Raw genomic sequence first — 24192 nt, forward strand, 5'->3', positions numbered from 1 at the left:
TTCTCAGGGTGCATTATCCAGCTGATCATTCCTGCTAATATCCATTCTTCATTTCCAGATTAATGGATGACAAAGCCTACTAAAGAGTCAGTTTGCATTATCTTTCAATACAGAGGATTCACAATAATTACATATCAGCATGGGTAATTATTCACGTTTGTTTTTCTGCATTAACATATCCGACTAAATTTGCTAGTGAAGTCTTGCTTTTGCCATGTTTCACTTCTGTTTTAATGTTAACTGTGTGTTTTATTTTTTAGGTCAGAGTGAAAAGAAACAAGACTGTCACCCCTTAAACTATATGGACAGAAACAGCTGACATAAACACAAAGTAAAGTCCAAAAAATCCAAGACAGAAACGTTTGATTAGCTTCTGGATGTAGGTCGTCATGAGTGTTATCATAAGAGCAGCTGGAAATTGAAATTGAACCATCTATCACCCCTCAGCTTAGGAATGATCCATTTTCCCCCTTTCATTCTTTTCTGATCTTTTTTTCTTCCTTCTTTCAAAAGACATTCTTGAGTACAAATAACGCATTTCTTCTGCTTTGCTTTCTGGTTTTAATAATGTCCATTCACAAATGCACAAAAATGTTTATTGCAAACCAAACCACACCTGAAAATCTGGATATGCAAATCATATTTGATCATTTTTGATAACTGCTTTCGATCCTGTGTATGCTGGAACACATTTACTTCTTTTTAACTTGTCCATATAATATACAATATCCTGAGTGAACCATTTTTAGCACCGCAATTGTTTTTCTTTTTTTTTGATTTTTGTTTTTTTTGGGGGGGGGATATCTGTAGAGGTATTGATTACTTCCTGCATGTTCTATTTTCTCTCAGCTTACCCTTTTTAGTGTCTCTGGCCTCATTTTAAGCCCCTGTCAAACGTTAGAGAGTAAATGTTCTCCTAAATATCTCACCTGCATTTGATGAACAGATGAATGAATGCAATTTTCTGAAAGACTTAAAATGCAGACATTCATGCTGTTTTAGCCCAAGGAAGCGATTAACATTCATCATTAGGTCATAACTTTAATTAGTTTCCACTTTTCATGATAAATCCTTAGTGCTTTTGTATATTTACTATATATAATTTCCTTATTTTTTCCCAGCTTGTTGTTATTTCTCACTTTGGTTACATAGCATAAAATCAGTGTTCTGTAGTTTGGGTTTTTTTTCCCCCTACATTATGATGACGTGTGTTTTGTTTGTTTGCTGTGATCGGTATGGACCACACCTGTCAGCTGAAATCACCCAGTGAGTAACTGTTATACTACACATTATTTATGTGCAATTTCCCTGTAAGGATCAAACAATCAGCACTGAAATACTGACCACTTTCCTATACACGGTTTTACAGTGATTTCATGTTTGTCTTGTGTTTTTAAAAAACTCTCTATCCTGCAAAAGAAGGTGAAGATATCACAGAGGGTTTGTATGGGCATGTTGTTTTTGGTTTCCTCCATTGTTCCTTTTTATCATAAACTGTAACTTTCCTTTGTTTGCTATAAGAGACTTATTTCAGTGCTTCTCTCTGTCTGCTTTCCCATCCTGCTATTCAATGTCTTTTTTTTTTTAATGGCTCTTTTGTATGCTTTGGTCCTGTCTAAACCAAGCCTTATGTGTTTGTACCTTCAGATTTCGATTGATTTGTCCGCTCACATGCCAAACTCATGCACTGACACCCAGTCCCATAGCTCTGCTTTTAAATAAAGTGAAGTTGCTATTAGAATTTAGAGTTTATATTAGAGACTAATAGATTACATTAAACTTGGATAAAATCTTATCCATGTGAGACTGGTATTTTTAAAAATGGTTTGTTAGTGCTGCTATACTTTAGGTCATGTTGTTGATATTTTCAGAAGTAAAGAAATATTGATCTGGATCTCTTCTGTATATCATGATGAACCATCACAAAATCATATTTTGATTAACCAGGGTTTTTTTTTTTGGCTTTTTATATGCATCTTTTTTGATGTACACTTCATGAACACATTTCTGTGTTTAGAAGCTCATGTATGTTACCTGATAAAACAAACACACTCGTACGCATGTCACGCACTCGTCAGTAATGGGAGCTGCACGTGTCAAGCGTCGTTTCAGCGCAGTAGTGGACACTCCTCTTAATGAGGAGGAAGTCATGAAGTTGGCTCAGAGTGATGATGCTACTGGGGTCTGTACAGGAGAGCTCTCTTCTCCAACTTGCAATGGCAAGCTGCTTAACCAAAACAATGGTGGACCAGGGAGGCTCTCTGAGAGAAATGAGGAAGATGATGATGACGATGATGATGATTGTGATGATAATGATGGAGGAAGGTGGCGAGGAAGAGAAGGAGGCTGTGGGTTCATGCTTGAGGGTGTGACTAGGAGAGAAGGGGGATGGGAACGAGTTGAAAGGACTTTATCTGTCTCCCCTTCCTTGTCGACTCCTCTTAATGCCCAACCTCATTTCCGGCCTCGCAGCCGATTTGTGAGCAAAGATGGCCACTGCAACGTCACTTTCATCAACATGAACGAGAGGAACCAGAGGTACCTTTCAGACCTCTTCACCACCTGTGTAGATATCCGCTGGCGCTGGATGCTGGTGGTCTTCACCCTGTCCTTCTTGCTCTCCTGGCTTCTTTTTGGATTGGTCTTCTGGCTCATTGCAGCTGCCCATGGAGACTTAAGTCCCCCACCATCATCCTCCATCACCCCTTCCTCATCATCCTCAGCTACCTCATCTTCTGTGGATTTACCAGAGCGTCCGGTGGATGAGCCTGAGGAGCCACTGGAGCCTAACCACTGTTTTCAGGAGGTGAACACCTTCATGGCAGCCTTTCTCTTTTCTTTGGAAACACAGACATCTATAGGGTATGGCTTCCGGAGTGTGACTGAGGCCTGCCCCCTGGCGGTGCTTGCTGTCGTTTTGCAGTGCATTGTGGGCTGCATCATCGACGCTTTCATCATCGGGGCGGTCATGGCCAAGATTGCCAAGCCCAAGAAGCGCAATGAGACCCTGGTGTTCTCAGATGTGGCCGTAGTAGCTATGAGGGATGGGAAGCTCTGCATGATGTGGCGGGTGGCAAACCTGCGCAAAAGCCACCTGGTGGAGGCCCATGTCCGAGCACAGCTGCTGAAGGTGAGACAGAGAGATGTATGGAACCTGATAGAGAATGAAGATGAGGTTTTAGATTTACAGCAATTTGTTCTAAATAATATGCATTTTTACAGTTATATATAACTATGAAAATAATATACATTCTCACAGTCATATTCTCACTATATATATATATATATATATATATATATATATATATATATAATGTATTAATGAAGTAGAGGCAAAGTCAGAGGGACGTGGACATCTGGACACTTGTTTGGTTTGGTAAATAAGAGCTTGTTTTTTTTCTGACAGGGATTTATATAACATTAGTGAGGGATTAACTTGAACTGTTTTTACTTGTGTGTGTGTGTGTGTGTGTGTGTGTGTCTAGGATTGCATTTCCAATTAGATGTTGTGTCAGTATGTTTGTGTTTACTGTGACTGAAATCTTATGTGCATCTGTTTTACTATGTGTGAGTGTGTGTACAGTCAACTCCAGAATTTGTGCCACCCTTCATAATCAGAAATGAATATAAAAATTGTCAAATAAGTATGTGAATATGCTTTGTATAAGTAGTGCGAGCATATGAAACTGCAAAGTTTTTTTTAGGTGGAGGAAATTGTTTGCAAATTTTGCCACAAAAAATTGGATTTAAAATGATCAGTATCATTACACTGAATATTTGGTGAAACCTCCACTTCTCTTATCAGAAAGATTTTGTTAGATGAAATATAAGAAGATGCTCCAGTTGTATAAGTAGTACAGTGTATGTAATGTTTTTTAACACATTATTCTTTGCCTATTCTTCTAAAGAATCCCCATAGTGGCTATGTATTGTGGGGAAATGTATCTGATTTACAGGCTTTGTGTATTGCTATTGTATTTTTTGTCTGTGAACATTATCAGAAGATAGATCACATACATACTGAAATTCTGATTGCTTTCATCTTCTTATAGCCAAGGGTGACCCCAGAGGGAGAGTTTCTACCTTTGGACCACAAGGACATCAATGTGGGCTTTGACACAGGAACTGACCGGATTTTTCTAGTGTCTCCGGTGACCATTGTGCACGAGATCGATGAGGAGAGCCCTTTCTTCAAGATGGACCGGCAGATGCTGGAGTCAGATGAGAATCTGGAGGTGGTGGTCATTCTAGAGGGCATGGTCGAAGCCACTGCCATGACCACACAGTGCCGTTCTTCTTACATTGCACCTGAGATTCTTTGGGGTCACCACTTTGAGCCTCTGCTATTCGCAAAGAAATCTGGCTACCAGGTGAGACAAATGTTGTGTTCTGATGATAAGGGATAAAATTAAATGTATTGTCTGTAAATGAAATCCTCAATTTATATATATATATATATATATATATATATATATATATATATATATATCAAAATACAATATGATATACTACAGTTCCATTATGTTTGCATGGTGGATCACTTAATAAAGTTAATAAAGTTTCTGGCAGTGCTGCAGATCATCTTTGACCTTTCATTCTTCTCTAGGTGGACTACTCATACTTCAATCGAACATATAAGGTTCCTGACACGCCATCCTGCAGTGCTAAAGACCTAGCTGAGAAAAAGTACATCTTGGGCTCCCGTTCCTCTTTCTGCTACGAGAATGAAGTGGCTCTGCAGCTCTCTTCTTCTGCCCTTCCCTCCCCCAACAGCATCTCTCCATCCCCCTCTTCCGCACCTTCACCCATTCTTCTCACTCCTAGAGAAGGCAAATGCACTGAGCACCCAAAAACACTTACTCACCCTCAGCACGGGGGTCAAAAGGCCCTGGGCATAGTGGAGAATTAGGGTCACAGAGAGCGTGAATAGAGGATACAGATAGAGTTAAAGGCAGTAGTAGAGTTTCATGAGGAAAGCTGGTACAATACACAAAATGTCTGACAGGAGACAGAAAGGAGAAGGGAACTGATTAATGATACAGGGTCATAATCAGAATAAACAGAGTGGAGGAAGGGAGGTAGTGGAGGTAGTGCCCTTTTCTTGGCTGTCACACCAAGCAAGAAAGAAAAATATCAAAAGCTTAAACATTAATATCAACTCATTGCTGAAATCTATTAGGAAAAAATGATGAATTAGAGAGAGTAGAGTGTGTGAGAATGAGGGAGCACATTTCTCACAAAGGGTTTGTTCAGAACTGTCCAGAAAATTTTGCACAAATGAGGAGGGAGATTCAGTTAATTAACGACAATTAGGTCAAAACAGAACATTTGAGACAGAGAAAGGACAGAATTAAAGCAGTTTGGGTGAGAGGGACAGAGAAGCATATGGGGAGGGATTCAGAGGGCTATTTTAGGATGAGGAGGGTTGCAACACTGGCCCACTTGGCTGATTGGACGTGGCAATCTTTCAAAGTCAGTGTCACTGATCACTGAGTTCCAGCAGTGGTACAGATACACAACAGTGATCTCTTATGGCTGCAAGAAGTAACTGCACCTCAGAGTGAAAGCCTACTTTTTAAATTACAGGACAATTCAAGTTGTGTTTCCTCATGACGGTGTGACACAGGATGCACAAGTGTGTGGAAAAGCAACAGTCTCTATAAAAACACATCAGCACAATACAGTGCACAGGACAGTGCCGGACAGGACACATCGACCAGCAGGAGCTTTAACAGAATGAACTGTACAACAGACACAAGATCGAAAATTTCCATAGGTGTGTGCAGTAGAGGGTTTTTTTGTTTTGTTTTGTTTTGTTTTGTTTTGTTTTGTTTTGTTTTGTTTTGTTTTGTTTTGTTTTGTTTTGTTTTGTTTTTTGTTTTGTTTTGTTTTGTTTTGTTTTGTTTTGTTTTGTTTTGTTTTGTTTTGTTTTGTTTTGTTTTGTTTTGTTTTGTTTTGTTTTGTTTTGTTTTGTTTTGTTTTTAATGCACAGCCTCTCATTGACCTGCTGTTTAACTTATTTACTTGTTCACTTTTACAAGAAGATTTATTAACACCAAAGGCAAAATAGACCAACAGATGGTATGTAGGAGTAGTGGAGCTTGTGCTCTGTGTCAAACTGTGATTTGTTCAGTTTAATAATACAACATTTATGCTATTTGGGAAAATGTCATTAATTAGAATGTAAAGAGCAAATGTGAAATTACAGTGTATTAAAATGAAACTGTGTACCATGTCAACACTTGAATTCAGCAAAACTTGATCTTTATTCAGGATAGTCAACAAATCAAAATATTCAGTGTTTAGTTAAACAACATACCACAACTTTTGCACATTTGGCTGACAGCACTGTTGCTTTTTTCAGCAGAGTCTAACAGTTTAAAAACCATAAGCACTCATTGGTAGAGTTTATCTGTGCATATGACCGTCTACTGCTGTTTATTTCTACTGCTTTCATGCTTTGTTAACTTTTAGAGTCCCTGTAGTGTTGAGTTCTCCAGGGCAACCGAAACTGGTTACTATAGACACAGTTTTATTTACACTTTGATAATGTTTGTAGCTCATTTTGCTATGAAGTTTCTTTCTCTGTAACTGTCCATTTTCCCTTTTTTACCTTTTAAAATAAACAAACAAACAAACATACAAACTTTCAACTAAATGCTCAGAATCTTGTTGAACAGGTCAGGCAGGGGACGAGGTTGTGGAAGAGGGCTCACTGGTTACGAATTGAACCTTTTAATATATTTTGGGTGAAGGTATTTGCACTTTGCAGAGTGAATGAAATGCAATATACAATAAGGCTGTGACAAAAACTTTATTCAGTAGACATTGTGTCTCAGTGTAACACAGATCTGTTCCTGCATTGCCCTGTGCATTCAGATGTTTAAATGTGCACTGTATAGCAAATATAACTGTCTTTCAGAATTAATGTGATGCAGATTTTGATGTAATATCTAGATAAATAGTACTAACCATGTTTGTTGTCATGGTATTTTTGTATTTTGCTGTTTATTGTGTGAGGACATCTGTGTGTGTGTGTGTGTGTGTGTGTGTGTGTTTTGTGTGTGTGTGTGTGTGTGTGTGTGAGAGAGAGAGAGAGAGAGAGAGAGAGAGAGAGAGAGAGAGAGAGAGAGAGAGAGAGTGTAATATTTCAGTTCTGCTCAGAAATGATCACTCTGTTTTCTATTCTCCACTACATGGCTCTTACTCTAATGCATTATTCCTAATGTACTACATGTTTCATACAGACTCTGTAGTAAACAATTCTACAGAAGCTTTATATTGCAAATAAAACATTAGTGTCATTGCCAATCATTGATAATCATGGTACTTTCCTAATATTTTTTCATATTATTCTGAGAAAGGAATCTGAAAAACAAGAAAACAAGAAAAAAACAGAAACACTGGGCATGATTGTTTACTTTACCTTTGGGACAGATCTCCTTAAGCTGGCATATCATTGACTTGGTATAGAATTCAATTTATGATATAACAGTCTATAAAAAAAAGCCTCTAAACAAATTCCCCAAAAACTCATCATTTTCCGCAATTACAGCTGTATGCAGGAGACATTTGTTAATGTTCACCATATAAGTAGTCTACATGACTTTTTTACTTTTAACTGAACTAAGTTTTAAGACTAAAACATGCATTATACTGAAAAGTCCAGGAAAGCTTTAGAGGACTGATTGAATAAAATATGTAACTATTTTACTATTTGTCTATAAGATGATGAGCCAGATTAAGATGGTTTGGACATGTTCAGAGGAGGGAGAGTGAGTATATTGGTAGGAGAATGTTGGACATGGAGCTGCCAGGCAGGAGGCCAAAGAGGAGGTATATGGATGTAATAAATGAAGATATGAAGCTAGTGGGTGTGTGTTGAGGATGCAGAAGATAGGGATAGGTGGAGAGAGATGATTCGCTGTGGCGACCCCTGAAGGGAAAAGCCAAAAGAAGAAGTTTATAATAAGATGATGATGATGATGATGACGATGATTGTTAAACTACTACTACTATTACTACTACTACTACTAATAATAATAATAATAAGAAGAAGAAGAAGAAGAAGAAGAAGAAGAAGAAGAATGTTATTATATTTGTTGTATTATAATAACGATTAATAATAGTCATTATTATTATTGTTGTTGTTATTCTTAATTATTAACATTATTATTATCATTACCCTATATAATACTGTATATATATATATATATAGTATTATATAGGGTAATGATAATAATAATAATTATTATTTTATATATATATATACATCTAACATCTTTTTTACCCTGCTGTTACAGAAATGTGCAAATCTGAAATTCCTCCGCATTAGTACGGATTCTGGAGCTGCACTCTTCTGCACACACACACACACACACACGCGCGCGCGCCGTTATCTTCCAAGACGGCTCTCGCGCACAGACACCTGTTCCTCAGCTCGCATTGGCCTCCTCACCCATAAGACAGCCCACGCGCTTTAGCTTCCTTTACTCTAATTGGTTGGTCAGTCTGTCCATCTCTCAGCGATATCCCTCATTGGGTAACGGCTCCGCTCTGTCTCGCATACTATTTAGTACGGGAGTATGCGGTAGGATTTTTTAACGTGTACCAGTGCAAAGGCGTGGCTGGACTGGTCCTATTCAGTGGGCGGGTATTAGAAGGCATCCTGCGCTATAATTGGTTATTATTTTGATTAAGGCGGGATGTTCTTCGCCGGCTATGAAATTCATTGGCCGAATGGAGGATGTGTTTGAGCTGCTTTGAAGTCTCCGGCTTGCCCTCACTTCTGTCTCCTTTTTATTCTCAGTGTGAATGAGTGAGCGGCTTTCCACCTGAGAGTGCTGTAATGGGAAAAGCCGCATTTGCGGTATTACTTCATACAAGCTGAAGAGCAAGAAAAATCAAGAAAACGCTTTACTTGGCCCTTGGCTTCATATTCGTCGGTCGGACTTGCAGATCGGAGGTGAGCCGTGCGCTTTATCCTTATTCTGGGTGGGCTATCTGATTTCAGCGCTTTAGCCCCTTGCTAACGCAGCGCGAGGTTTGTCCAAATGCGGCAGTATATAAAGCCGTATAGAGAGGGTACCGTTAGCACACCACTGCGCCCTGTGTTTCTGATGAAGCCCTCATATTTACACCTTATTATAAAATAAACCCCATCGCCATGTATTTCCCTTAGATTATTAATAAACTGCAAAAATTAAAGGCACAAAATGAATATGGGCGTTTAAACTGGCCTGTGTGGAGTCCAGTGTCTGAATTAGGCATTATTAATAAGCCTTGTTAATCATCACGACTGTTTAGCTATTAGTACAAAGATTATATTTGGGTATTTCTAGAAAATGGGAATAATGTCTTACACTAAAATGACCAACACTGTGTGTGTATGTGTGTATGTGTGTGTGTGTGTGTGTGTGTGTGTGTGTGTGTGTCCACCTAACCTTGTGTGTCTGTTCCGTTATTCATCACACAGGCTAGAGCGCGAGGTGTGGTTCCTCTGTGGAGGCTATTGTGGGGTTGGGGGTATATTATAAAAGAGAGTCAAGGTTTCAAACATCAGCATGTGTTTAAAGATGAATAATGAATGAAGAGTGAGAGAACCCTTATGACGGGTTAATGAGCGGTAACACGCTGTTATAGGCTGTTGTTATTACACTGCGATATTGCTGCCGCGACACCGGCTTCAGCCTCCATGAGGCGTCCCACCTACCTCAACTTCATCCTTCCATCCCTCCTTTCTTTCAAACCCTGCACTGACCTCTGCTTAAACTTCGTGTGTGTGTGTGTGTGTGTGTGGTCTGCGTTGGTGGGCTCAGACAGTGTTGCCACGGAGACGAATCGGGGCGCGTGGCCTGAGATAAACTGACATTCGTCATCGTATTATAAAAAAATCTGTTAGAGGGCGTATCGACAATATACATTTCGTTATATATATATATATATATATATATATATATATATATGGAAAAAGAACAATTGAAAATAGATACAGAAACGTCATCAATTCTTATTAATAATTCAGAGTATTCATTGTGAAGTCCTCTGAAGTACTGTTTTACTGACCACGTGACAAGAAAATGCCCAAAATGGCATGCCATTGCACCAGTTAGCATAGTACACGTTCAGGAAAACAGGTACTAAACAGTACTATGTCTTATCAGTGGGGTTCATATTTTCTATATGGACAACATTTTGTGGACACCTGACCATCACAGCCATATGTGGGTTTACACTAAACTGTTGCTACAAAGTAGGAAACAATTGAATAGAACGTCTTTGTATGCTACAGTGGCTTCTCCTCACTAGAACTAATAAACCTGAACATATTTCAGCATGTGGCTTAGTGGTTAGCACGTTTGCCTCACACCTCCAGTGTCCTGGGTTCGAGTCCACTCACTGTGTGTGTGGAGTTTGCATGTTCTCCCTGTGCTTGGTGGGTTTCCTCCCACAGTCCAAAGACATGCTACTAGGCTGATTGGAGTTTCTAAATTGCCCATAGTGTGTGATTGCATGAGTGAATGTGTGTGTGCCCTGCGATGGGTTAGCACTCCGTCCAGGTTGTATCCTGCCTTGATGCCCAATGACGCCGTACAGACAATGAAATGGAAAAAAAATAAATAAAACTTTCAGCATGGCAATGCTCTACGTGCACAAAGTGAGATCCATGAAGACATGGTTTGCCAGGGTTGGAGTTGAGAAGCTTAATAGTCCTGCACAGAGTCATGACCTCAACCCCAATGAACATTTACAAGGAACTGAAAAGCAGACTGCACCCCAGGCCTCCTCACCCAACATCGCTGCCTGATCTCACTAATGCTCTTGTTGCTGAATGAACAAATCCCCACAGCACTGCTCTAAAATCTAAAAGAAAGCCTTCCCAGAAGAGTGGAGGTTTTTATAACAGGAAAGGGGGACTGACTGTGAAAAGGGATGTTCAAAAAGCACATGTGTGTATCCACACTATATGTCCACATGCATCCACAAACATTAATCTTTATAAACTCCTCATTACCAAGTCCATACATTTTAAATTCCACTAAAATGCTAATTACTTAATTAGGAGTTTAAAAAATGAGTAACAGTTGGAAATAACATTACATACGCCTTTTACATACTATTTGACAGCTGATTTTCTGTTGATTTGTTTGGCTTTCTAGATGTGTAATATTGGGACATTGTGCCCGGTGCCCACTTTAGCTCCATAGAGTTATTATTGGACCTAGTGGTCAAAAATGTGAATTGCAGCAAGTGCTTACAGAAGCCATTAGGGCAGGAATCACAATGCTGCACACGTTGAGGAAGAGCAGCAAACAGGACAGTTACAGTGTTGGAGTTTTGTTTTTGTTTTTTAGCCAAATTTGGCTAGTTTAAAAGTACTACATGGCCGTCAAAATCTTGTCCGAGCAACAGCAAGCTTAAAACAGATCAAAATGACTGTATGCTGGCTGACTATATGTTGTATAATCCCAACCAATTATGGGGTTAATCTAAAAAAAATCACTAGATAGCATCCTTTAGCATAAATCCAGGGTGACAGTCTCTCAGCTTAATTTTATGTTAGGCTATGTTGTTAGTATGTTTTTCATTTTTTTTATGTTGGTATGTTTGTATCTTTTGCACATTATCCATGTTTCCAGGTGAAAGATACATTTTATAGGTATAACAGATAAATGTAACTTTTAGTTTAGTACCCTTTTTTCTGAGAGAGTATATAATTGGCTACTAAAAGGCCACCCCAGGCCTCAAATTGTAAATTATGTATTATTTTGACATGATCTGTTTACACCTTTAGTAAGCAGATTTGTGTGAAATTGTGCAACTAAGGGTCTATGCTCTGAGCGAATTCTCATTTTAGTTAGGGATAATAGGCATATTGTACATAAGACAATAAGCGTTAAAAGAGTAAATGTTTTTTTGCACTCTATCATAATGCCTAATATCTAATTTTCATTATAAAACAGCTGTCTGAACGGTTATAATACTGCACACGCCTAGTCTAAAGCATCGCATATGCTCTCTAACTAAATGCTTCTTATTGAATGACCAAACATTATTATTTATCCGATTATGCCTATTTGAAATCATCTATGGTAGTCTATCTCTATAGTAGTTGAATAACCTAAGTGATATTTACAGTAACAAATCAATGTGATAATCCACCGCTGTTAGTATTTATAGCATATGAAGTTACAATGTGCATGTGTAAATATGTCTTGGATGATATTGTGTATACATACTTATTTACATTATAGATCACATTACATTTGTATAATGGACTACATTCTCAAGCCTCCATAAATAATCAATACAAAGAAATAATGCACCCCAATGTTTACATATAGCACAAAGGATCAAATATCTACAGCACCACAGGTTGCTGTAGATGGACTGCAAGTTAAGGAGCTCAGTGTGGATGGTGTGTTCAGCTGATCACACCACCCTCTGGAGAGCTCGCCTATCCTGCTGGGTGATGTTCCCAAACCAGGCTGTGAATGCTTTCCATCAGGATGCTTAGAGCATTTTAGATGGCTGTTTAAAGTCCCTTAAGTGTCTAAAATGGTAAAGATAGTGCTGAGGCTTCCTCACCAGGGTGTTGATGTGACAGGACCATGACAAGTCCTGCATGATGTGAACACTCAGGTATCTGAAACTGTTTACTCTCTCTACTCGGGCCCTGAAGATCTTAAGTGTCTGGTATTTCTGTTCCTGCTTTGAAGACCACTGTCAACTCCTTTGTCTTGCTGATGTTCAGGTGGAGGTTGTTCTTCTGGCACCAGTTCTCCAGACATTTGAGCTTCTCAATATTGTCAGTGATCAGGGCCACCACAACAGTGTCATCAGCAAACTTGGCCAAACAGTCATAAGTGTGCAGTGAGTACAGCAGGGGGCTCAGGACACAACCCTGGGGGACTCCAGTGCTAAAGGTTAGGGAAGGTGAGACATGTCTGCCCAGCATAATGCTTGTGGTCTGTCTGTCTGTCCAGAAGTTGGAGATCCGCTGACACAGGGATGTGGTAAGCCCCAGGATTTCCAACTTAAATTGTAATGGATCCAGAGTCTTAGGTAATAAAGAGGTGATAAAGTCTTTACAAGCACTTCATCACAGCTGAGGTCAGGACATTGTGACAAAGCAGCTTTAAAGAAATATATATATATAAAAAAAAACATTTGCCATATCAATTTAAATTGATCAAATTATCCCTAATGAGCAAGCCAGAGGCGACAGTGGCAAGAAAGAACATCCTGGGACAGAGGTAGAAATAGAGCTGGGTTCGATGAGAAAAAAAATCTTATTTTACTCCACCCATTTAACAACTCCTACACACTGCACTGTTAAGGTGAATACGGTTATAATAATCAGAGAGTTTAAGTGGTTAATTATTGACTGATTTAATATAGATTGCTTAAGTTAGTGAAGATAACATGATTCAGTATGGTACATCAGAATTTGTGTGATTTTTGAATTTAGAATACGTTATATTACAATTTTGAATAAAGCTATTTCTAATGGCAGGTAAGAAGTAGTTTGTAGTGAGGTGACCTGCCTGTATACTGTAGACACGTGTACTGATGTTCATACTGTATATGAAATATGATTTGATATGGGGAATGTATGAATGAATAGAGGAAGGACAAGTGCAGTGTGATGGCCTACTTTGCAGTATGAGGCCCTATCTAAAGATTCCTCTGCTATTCCTTGCTGTCTCATCTGCCTTGTCATTTTACATCACCATCAGTCATACTTCCTCAAGTGTTTCCAGTGAACACACACACACACACACACACACTGTAACACATTAATACTGACATTTTCTTCTCTCTCCTCTTGTGTCCATCTCTGTCAGTCAGTCTCTTATTAAAAATCCTTCAACTGTTTTACATTATATCTCTTCTTCATTTCTGATTTTTGTACATTTCTCTCCTTGTGTGATTTGAAGCAGTAAGTAGATGCTGGTTGATCTCGTGATTGCATCAGTAATCAACTCTGTGATTCTGATCAAACCCCTGAATTCAAATTAGAGTTGCAGTTTAAGTCTAAATTTGATAGGAGATAGATAATATGTAATTGTCCTGTATGTCTGACTAACAGTGAAGGAATATGGACATCACCATGGTTGTCTTGCACAGCTGTGGTTGGGGTTTTGATTCCTGCTTCCATCCTGTGAGCATGGAGTTTGTATGTTCTCCCTGTGCTTCTGTGGTTTCCTCTGGGTACTCCCATTTCCTCCAACCTCCCACTTTTTACCGTGTGCACTGCTAGGTTAATTTGATATCCTTCTGTATACAGGGAAGGAACAGTTAGTTAAGAGGAATACCCCTGCCTGACGAAGCTTTTACCAGGTTATAGGCATAACAATACGAGCACAGAGAGGTGAAGTGAATAACACTGATTATCTCCTCATCATGGCACCTGTTAGTGGGTGGGATACATTAGGCAGCAAGTGAACATTTTGTCCTCAAAGTTGATGTGTTAGAAGCAGGTAAAATGGGCAAGTGTAAGGATTTGAGCGAGTTTGACAAGGGCCAAATTGTGATGGCTAGACGACTGGATCAGAGCATCTCCAAAACTGCAGCTCTTGTGGGGTGTTCCTGGTCTGCAGTGGTCAGTATCTATCGAAAGTGGTCCAAGGTAGGAACAGTGGTGAACCGGAGACAGGGTCATGGGTGGCCAAGGCTCATTGATGAACCTGGGGAGCAAAGGCTGGCCCGTGTGATCCGATCCAACAGACGAGCTACTGTTGCTGAAATTTCTGAAGAAGTTAATGCTGGTTCTGATAGAAAGGTGTCAGAATACACAGTGCATGATGGGTCAGGGCTGTTTTGGCAGCAAGGGGGACGAACACAATATTAGACATGTGGTCACAATGTGCCTGGTCAGTGTATAATGATATATACAATGATATATATGGGGATGAACGTAAGTGGCTGAGGTGTTGGACTACCGATTGGAAGGTTGTGAGTTTGAATCCCAGGTCCACCAAGCTGCCACCACTGGGCCCTTGAGGAAAGCCTCCAGCCCTCAATTGCTTAGTTGTATAAAATGAGAATTGTAAGTCACTCTGGATAAGGGAGTTTGCCAAATTTTAGAAACCTAAGAGACTAAATAAGTGATTGTTCCTTATCCATTTTAGTGCAGACCACCAGCTGAGAAGGACATGTATTGTTAGCTATCATTCACTTAAATGCTAACTTTTCCTTTATGAGGTGACTCTGGTGATTTTACTGTAACCAATACTGTCATTTTAATAGTATTTTTTTTTTTAAAAATCCATCAAATTTTTTTTATTTTCTTAGAGTATTATAATGTTATACACATTGCTAGAAAATGCAGGGCATTCATACTTAACATTTCTGTCAGAAGAAGCAGAAGCATGAAGTCAGAAGCAGTTGAGAATTGACCTCAAGATTTTCCTTGTATCTTCAAACTGTTGTGGCAGTAAGTTAGTTGAAACTAATTTCTTTAAGAAGGTGTTTATCCTATAGAAAATCCAAGACGTATGCTGGAAATCAGGTTGATTGAAAATCAGAACAGAATTTCATAAAAATGTAAGGGAAATTGTAGTTTTTGAGAGCGTTGCATTTTACAGTTTAGTAAGTTTTGACAGCAGTTCCCAGGAACTAGTTTTATAGAAAAGTTTACAACACTGTCAACAGCAGCATAGCTACAGTAAATTACTGTTATTCAATGATTATATGTTTGCGGTATGTAATATTTTGTGTCAGAATACATTTTGATCTACCTTTGTCCATCCATCCATCCATCCATCCATCCATCTATCTATCCAAATCCCATCATTTTTTTATTGCATTTTTAAAAGCCAGGCCAGATCTGAATTCATCCCACCCACAACAGATGGTCAGCATTTCCATGTCAAATTATACACTTCTTTTTAGTAATCATGAGAGCAATTGAACTCATAAATTAGAAATTTATTGTGGCAGTAAACTGTATGGGTTGATGGATGGTAGATGGAAAAAGCACTACTAAAACATTGTTTATCGTCAATTAAAATGAATAAAACATTTATGAGAATTTTATACATGCTATACTGCTCTCACCTCTCTCTCTCTCTCTCTCTCTCTCTCTAACAGGGACATAGCCATGGCTAAGTCAGCAGCAAGCAGTGCTAATGATGTCACGCGCTTCCTCTCCATGGAGGCGGGGCCGAGCTCACCCACCTCTGTATTCTCTGCCTCCAGCCAAGCTGATTGGGCGGCCAAGAGGCTTGTCTGGGTTCCATCTGAGAAACATGGGTTTGAGGTGAGAGGAGATATTGGGTATCCAAAGCAGGGGCATTCCGAACATGCCCAAGATGTAAAGATCAATGTGCATGCATGCTTGTTTTTAGGTCTGGCATATCATGCTTTATAAATTGTAATATATATATAAAATCTCTCCCTTAAAGTGTGTGTGTGTGTGTGTGTTTTGTGCAAGTCAAACATATGTGACTAAATCCACTGTTCCCTTCCTGAACATTCTGTGTAATGCTGTACTCTCGTAACCTCCTCTGTGCTCCTCGGTGACAGATCTCCACAGCAGCATGCCACAGCTCTGATATGGCTATCTATGAATAGGGCAATATTCTCAGAGTGCCTGCAGTACTGAATGCTAAACAGCAGCATGATAGAGGCTTTAATATGTTGTCTGTAAAGAATGTGACTGTGTGACTGTGCCACAAAGAGAGAAAAGAGAGAGAGAGAGAGAGAGAGAGAACCAACACTGTAGATGTACTAAATGAAACACTGATTTAATGCTTTATTTATTATTTTATTTATTTGTATCTCCTCATTGTTAGAAATCATTGGCTTAATCTGAAGAAACCCATTCATTTTGTTCAGATCAGTGCAAGCCTTTATGAATTCTTTGACTTGATTTTCAGTTTTGCAAGGTGTTATTGCAGATGCAATGTGAAGCAATCTAATCACAATATGCTATTTCTGTCCATATCGTGTAGCCTTGTGCTGAACACTCTCCCCTCTTTCTTCCTCTCTCTCTCTGTCTGGCTCACACACACTCACACTCTCCCTCCCATTCTCAGTCTATCGCTGTCATTCTTTCTCACTCCCAAACACACTCCTCCATAGGCTGCTTGTCTCTGTCAACATGAATGTATGCACTGTTCTATCGTGTTTGTGTATGTGTGTGAGAGAGGGTCGCGCACTGTGTTCACTCTAAAAGACAGCCGGATGATGAACCAAAAGAGAAAAAAACCTATCATCGCCTGACAAGGCCCACACACATCCGGTGATGCATTAGTATTCACTTCAAACAGTCATCACAGTCATTAAATTATTGAGTGTTGATGTAGTGTGTGTGTGTGTGTTTGATAAGGAAGCAGAACGGGTGACATAAATAAGGCAAACAAATTTGTCTACACTAATGTGATGTGTGTTTTTTTTCTTCTTCTTCTTTTCCAGTCTGCGAGTGTGCGCGAGGAGCGAGGCGATGAGGTGGAGGTGGAGCTTACAGATAGTGGCCGAAAGTTGACATTATTGCGGGAGGAGCTTCAACGGATGAACCCACCTCGCTTCAGTAAAGTGGAGGACATGGCTGACCTCACCTGCCTTAATGAGGCATCTGTCCTACACAACCTGAGAGAACGCTATTACTCAGGACTCATCTATGTAAGCCTGTGTGTTTGTGTGAATACAGCGTAATGCAGGTATAGTTTTTAAGACAACTCAGGTCATGTATGAAACTTATTTAGAGATATTTCTTGAATCATACATTGAAGTCTAGAATTATTGGCACCCTTCATGGTACTGAGCTGATAATGAGCATAAATGAAATATGAAATGAATACTTCCCCTCAGTGTTAAAGTATGCAAAAGTGTGTGTGTAGTACCCAGTGTGTATTCCTGCCTCATTCCCAGTATCCCTAGGATCCAGATGCACTGATCCTGATCAGAATATGTATGAACATGTATGAATGAACATACCCAGTGAGTTCTCCCCATCATACAGCAGCTACCTAGCAGGAAGAGTCAAGACTAGCACTATGAGTCACATGATGCCACTCAGCCACATCTTTTCAAACTGATTCTCATGAGCCCACAGATGCCTGTGCTTGGTTAGTCTTACTGTGTTTGACAGGGACAGAGTAACGCTAACTTACCCAATTTTGCTTCCTTACCCTCTAGCCATGGTTGTGGCACCAGATCTTGTGATGATAGGGTGAACACTTTTCTGTTATGCCACTCAGTTTTATTTTTTTAACTATCTTCCATTATGTGACTTATGCAACGTTAACAACCGCCTGTCTTTTAGTTATGAAACACTCTTTTGTTTTCCCTGTAGTGATGGATATTAAATGTGTGTTGCAAGCTCGTATTTGGTCAAAGACAACCAGAAGTTATTGTCTGTATGCTTTCTTTTTAAAGAAAAAAGAAAAATGACAGTTCATTTGTTTGTTGTCTTTTTTGTTGTTGTTGTTTTTAGAAGAAAAGTTCCTTTTTTTGTTTGAGTGTTAACCAAGTTAAAGGATGCCAGAAAGGATGAAGTGGATATTTGGTTTATCTACTCAACCTAACCTTAAACTGAAATGATTTACCTGTCATTCAGGTGTGACATCACAGCTCACTCGACATGTATGCTGCTTAAAATTCCAGTACATCCTTCCTGCGTCCCTGCATAGGGGTAGTGATATTGGACACTACATGGGTCTAGTCTTTCTGCAAGATACTGTTACATACATAAGACACGTGCCAGGGTGTTTGTTAATGACGCCTTAGAGTTTTGAGTTACGGATTAGGTTTCACATAACACACACACACGCACTCTCTCTCTCTCTCACACACACAAACACACAAGGAATTTGGTGTAAGGTTCCTGGAAAAGTTCTACTGTTGTCTCTGAACTTCTTTATAATCTGCTCTCTCTCTCTCTCTCTCTCTCTCTCTCTCTGTGTAGACATACTCAGGCCTCTTTTGTGTGGTCATAAACCCGTACAAGAATCTGCCCATCTACACAGAGTCAATTGTAGAGATGTATCGTGGGAAAAAACGTCACGAGATGCCACCACACATTTATGCCATATCAGAGGCAGCGTACAGGAGCATGCTGCAAGGTACCACACACAGCTCCACCCTGCATCACTTGTGTCATGCTAGAAATATCCAATCACGACAGCGGTGCAGTGTATGGAGAAGAAATCATTTTTAACTCATATACTTACTCATATGTCAATATAAATTCATTCTGAGTTTATTTCTTGAAAACATTAATATCACACTGATCTACCAGACACAGTGTGATTTTATTTAGCTAACACTAATGTATTCCTTATTGGCTTGTAGATGCAGGTTTGGTTATTGTCACAAAAATGCATTAAAAATGCATTAAAAGCTTTTGGTCTTCCTTAATGTGTAATGTTGTTTTAGTAATGGGGGCTTTTTCCAGAGTGCTGCTTTTACATGTAAATCCAAATAGCTTCTATTTCAAGAAAGCATTTATTAGAACAGTGCTGTGTGTGTGTTATCACAGATGTGTCCTCACAGTAAAATGCTCTCTCTCTGTTTTCCTTCCCACTCGTTTAACAGACAGAGAAGATCAGTCCATTCTTTGCACGTGAGTATTAGAGCCTGTTGTAGCACAGATGTATTAAAGGTTATTATTACTGCATTATTACAGTCAGTATAACCTCCTAACTTTATAAACATTCAAAACGTGTCTTCAAAACAGCAGAGATTCTATGAGAATTTATGATGAGGCATGCACAGAGCAATTTTGGTGATCATGTTTATTTTTATTTTCCATATTTTTCCGGAGAATTTGTCCCACCACAGCTGCCTTTATAGACACAATCTATGCACACAGTTTTTGTCTTTGGCTAATATTATAAAGCGATCCAGTTCCTTCTAATGGTTGTGTGCTGCTAATTTTGCTCCCCTGTTTGTGTTTTTTGGTGGTGCACATGTCAGTATGAGCCTCATCAGTTTCCATGAAGACCATTTATCTCTTGCCAGTGTTTATTTTGAAGGCTTTAGCTCTGCTGTCTTTTTATTGCTGTTTTTATTAGGCTTAGTCTGTGTGTGTTTCTTTGAATGTTTCTGTGGTCATTTTACATGTGTATTTTTGTGTGCAATGTGTGTGTGTGTGTCTCAGAGGGGAGTCTGGAGCAGGGAAGACAGAGAATACTAAGAAGGTGATTCAGTACCTGGCACACGTGGCATCCTCTCACAAAAGTGGCACTCTTGGCCGCAGCAAGGACAGCACTCTGCAGGTGAATACAGAGTGACTGCATGGGAAATAAACAATGATTCTTACTGCCACTTTTACTGTGTTTCATGCTCTGCCTACTGCTATAAAGAAAAGCAGCACTTGCTTGTCCATATAGCCTTTTTAGTCCCTCAGTTTACTTCTTTAACACGTGCCTTTTATTTACTTTTCGGTCTCCCACTCTTGCTCTTTTCTTGTCCTCTCCTCTCCTCTCACCTTCTCCGTGTTTAAGATGGACGGGACACGTTCTCTGGGCCGTGGCAGTAGTACTGTAAACAGGGTAAGTGGGTTATGATTGTAGGAATAACACACCCTAAGATTCATATCACACTCTGCTCATTATCCAGTGTGCACAGAATCAGAGGTACACTAGCTCATGTGTGTTAAACTCAAAGCCAGATGTATTGGCCTAATTAGGCCAATTTTCCAAACTTTACAGAAGCCACAGTCAACCACAAGAAAAATAAAATGAAGTTTACATGTTATTTCATGAGAACATTTATCAACACATTGTCTTCATCATTTAATTTGCAATTCTCTTGTAGTCCAGTGCTATAAGTTCCACTACATGCTTGCAACCTTTAAACCAGGGGAGTCCAATCTTATCCTCAAAGTGCCGGTGTGGATGAAGGTTTTCATTCAAAGCAATCATGAGCCTTCATTTGATTCCATTAAATCGGTGGCTTTAGTGGTAGACTCAGATGTGGCTTCAGCTTGGTTGGAATGACCCATACTGACCCTTTCTGGATAAGATTGGACACCCCTGATTTTAATTGTAGTTTGCACTTTAAAGGTAGAATTTTTCTCAGAAAAAATGGCACCAGACCTTTTAACTGTATGCAATATCAGGCAGTTAAATAAAATTTATGATCCTAAATCTAATGATCTCATTTCAAATATTGAAATTATATGTTTTTCTTTGGCATTTTGTCTCTTCCTTTGAAAGAGTAACCTCTGCTCACACTGCTGCATATTTCTGTGCTGTTGCTGCTATAAGGACAGCCTGCTGTGTACAAAGGTTATTATGTAGTGTAACAACTGTCTGCTCTTTCTGCTGCTTGGTTTGGTTACCATATTTAATCCGAATGGTGACTTAGTTGTATTCTTTCATAGCAGTCACCTCGAAATCAAGCTGTCAAGTACACTCCAGTAAGAACAATCATGTCCTCACGTTTCTTTGTAGCCAGCTACACTCATGCCTGCGGGAATCTAGGCATGAGTGCTTCATGCATGTGGAGCCGAGGACCAGAATGTATTTCAGGATTTAATTATTATCATTCCAAAGACTAAAAATTCAAATAGGCTGTGATAAATGAAAATGCTTATAGTGTGCTTTAAGCCATTTGACTATTATTGTAATTTTATTCCACTGAATTGCAATGAGGCATTGGCCTGGATTCAGCCCATGGCCTTGAGTCTGACATCTGTACACTGGAGATGGATTACTGGATCAGAAGGGTTACTGTTTGCACTTTTTGGTGGTTTTCAAATATCATACATCTAATCTGCAGTGTTTAAACAACATTGTCATATTAACCACATTGTGCACTTTCTAAATGTGGGTTCATTTGTTTTGTGTGTTTATATGTTCCTTTAAACATGTCTTTATGTTTGCAGTTATTTTAATGTGTTTTCTGTCATATTTTTCCCCCCCTGTGTTTCTCCTGCACTCCATCCCTTCCTTTACTGCTGTGCTCTAACAGAGTGTGCAGTATGTGAGTATGGCCTGACTCTGAGCTTGGAGATGGCAATGATTTCACTGTGTGCTGCATTGCTGTTCTCCTGTCTGGAGTGCTGTAGCCTTTTGAGAGCTTAGCAGGGACAGTAGCGGTGTCCAGCCTCAGTCACATTTATTTTTCCAACTGTCAGCCTCTGAAAGTGTACACCTGAGGGTTGCATTTTTATAAACACATCTCTAAACATGCATATAATCAAAGACTGAGGTTGTCCACCTTTATTATAGGCACATTTGTAGTAGTTGCTGATAATTTATGAAAGCTGACTGTATATAGATGACTAAAATGTGTGTAGTGCAGTGCTTAGTAATGGCTGGCTGCTCCCTCTTGCTTGTTTCTGTTTATACTGGACCTTGTAGCTGCCGGAGCTTTGTAGTATTACACAGTGCTGGGGCACAAAAGGTATTAGGGCACTTTCTTTTTCCCAGGTTATTGACACGTTCCTCTCTGTTTCCTGTAGGGGGAGCTAGAGAGACAGCTACTGCAGGCCAACCCTATTCTAGAGGCCTTTGGCAATGCCAAGACAGTCAAAAATGACAATTCTTCCAGATTTGTAAGACTCTTTTATCTACTTTGTTCTACTATGTTGGCAAGTATGTGAAATGCTGCATCTAGTTTTAAATGTGTTTTGTTGTCATTTCAGGGTAAATTTATCCGTATTAATTTTGACGTGGCTGGATACATAGTTGGTGCCAACATTGAGACTTGTATCCTTTGTTTATTTCAATGAATATGCAAGATCAAATCATCACTCTCATCCCTCATCACATGCATTGTACTTCTTTACACTTAAGTGTGTGTGCCCTTAACCAGTGTGTGTGTGTCAGACCTCTTGGAGAAGTCTCGAGCCATCCGGCAGGCCAAAGATGAGAGAACCTTCCACATATTCTACCAGCTACTCTGTGGAGCCTCAGAGGCCATGAGAAGTAAGAACACACAGATACACACAGTCAATCTTCCTCACTCTTGAGGTATAGTTTTTTAAACCTTATGCTTCTCTGCTGTCTGTGTAGCCGAGCTGCTCCTTGGCAGTGCAGATCAGTACCGCTTTCTGTGTGGAGGTTCAGTTCCTGTTCCAGGTCAGAGTGACTCTGAGAACTTCACTCAGACAATGGACTCCATGAGCATCATGGGATTTACACAAGAGGAGTGCACATGTAAGAAAGAGAAATAAAGTGTGTGTGTGTTTGAGCTTGTGTGTTTGTGTTCAGCTTTGGGTTGATAACAGGAGCTCCACTTTGAATAACCATCGTGCAATGGATTTATTTCTTCTGAAAACATAAAAATAACATTTTGCATCCACATCTAATTCCTGTTTTTCCTTTCAGCCATATTGAAGGTGATCTCTTCCGTGCTACAGTTTGGTAACATCACCTTTCAGAAGGAGAAGAACTCAGACCAAGCATCTATGCCTGATGATACAGCTGCACAGAAACTGTGTCACCTGCTGGGCATCAGCGTGCTGGAGTTCAGTCGAGCAATCCTCACTCCCCGCATCAAAGTGAGCCGCGAATATGTGCAGAAGGCCCAGACCAAGGAGCAGGTGTGTGAGTGTGATAGTGTACATGTCTTGGTTTTTTGTGATGATCTGATGTGTTCATTTAAATTTCATTTTCTGTGGTTGGGTGTGTTCAGGCAGACTTTGCGGTGGAGGCTCTGGCGAAGGCCACCTATGAGCGTCTGTTCCGCTGGTTAGTGCACCGCATCAATCGAGCTCTGGACCGCAGACAGAGACAAGGGGCCTCCTTCATCGGCATCCTGGACATTGCTGGGTTTGAGATCTTTCAGGTAGGACTGATTATAAGGTGAAGACACCAGACGGTGAAGTAAATGACACATCTATTTTCATACAGAATGCTGACAAGCTGAGCTCTTCTGTACACTCATCTTTTCTGCTTTTTTGTTATATTGCTTGTATTTTCTACAGCTGAACTCCTTTGAGCAGTTGTGCATAAACTACACCAACGAAAAGCTGCAGCAGCTTTTTAACCACACCATGTTTGTACTGGAGCAAGAGGAGTACCAGCGTGAAGGCATCGAGTGGAACTTCATCGACTTTGGGCTCGACCTGCAGCCTTGCATTGACCTTATTGAGAGACCGGTCAGTGTGTGTGTGTGTGTGTGTGTGTGTAAGACTTCTAAAATGAAACTGAGTTTTTATTTTCATCAACCAATTGATCAATCAATTAATTTGGAAAGATTTACTTCAGGAGTCACAGTGGATTAGTAGTTAGT

General features: G+C 39.7%; 2 protein-coding genes across 8 annotated transcripts in view; both read left to right on the forward strand.

Moving 5' to 3' along the window:
- The first annotated feature begins 21 nt into the window (after nt 1-21).
- kcnj14 (potassium inwardly rectifying channel subfamily J member 14) lies at nt 22-5787 on the forward strand. Of its 2 annotated transcripts, XM_058392841.1 has the most exons (4): nt 51-143; nt 261-3130; nt 4053-4370; nt 4607-5787. In XM_058392841.1, exons 2-4 carry the CDS (start codon nt 2081-2083, stop codon nt 4907-4909), a joined length of 1671 nt encoding a protein of 556 aa, XP_058248824.1. In that variant the 5' UTR covers nt 51-143; nt 261-2080; the 3' UTR covers nt 4910-5787. The 2 variants fall into 2 exon arrangements, with proteins under 2 accessions (XP_058248831.1, XP_058248824.1); XM_058392848.1 differs by having other exon boundaries at nt 22-3130.
- Nucleotides 5788-8784: 2997 nt separating this feature from the next.
- myh14 (myosin, heavy chain 14, non-muscle) overlaps nt 8785-24192 on the forward strand; it is a 29459-nt gene continuing 14051 nt past the window's right edge. For 4 of the 6 annotated variants that reach the window (XM_058392774.1, XM_058392782.1, XM_058392791.1 and 1 more), the window contains exons 1-14: nt 8785-8965; nt 16096-16264; nt 17422-17628; nt 18914-19070; nt 19543-19570; nt 20108-20225; nt 20454-20501; nt 22418-22510; nt 22601-22664; nt 22785-22883; nt 22971-23114; nt 23286-23500; nt 23593-23745; nt 23885-24058. In XM_058392774.1, the coding sequence (XP_058248757.1) occupies nt 16106-16264; nt 17422-17628; nt 18914-19070; nt 19543-19570; nt 20108-20225; nt 20454-20501; nt 22418-22510; nt 22601-22664; nt 22785-22883; nt 22971-23114; nt 23286-23500; nt 23593-23745; nt 23885-24058 (1659 nt within the window). In that variant the 5' untranslated portion in view covers nt 8785-8965; nt 16096-16105. The remainder of the gene's footprint in view (nt 8966-16095; nt 16265-17421; nt 17629-18913; nt 19071-19542; nt 19571-20107; nt 20226-20453; nt 20502-22417; nt 22511-22600; nt 22665-22784; nt 22884-22970; nt 23115-23285; nt 23501-23592; nt 23746-23884; nt 24059-24192) is intronic. The other 2 variants (XM_058392801.1, XM_058392817.1) reach the window with 1 other exon arrangement.

Source organism: Hemibagrus wyckioides, linkage group LG01, assembly GCF_019097595.1.
Source record: "Hemibagrus wyckioides isolate EC202008001 linkage group LG01, SWU_Hwy_1.0, whole genome shotgun sequence".
In the NCBI taxonomy this organism is placed as follows: domain Eukaryota; kingdom Metazoa; phylum Chordata; class Actinopteri; order Siluriformes; family Bagridae; genus Hemibagrus; species Hemibagrus wyckioides.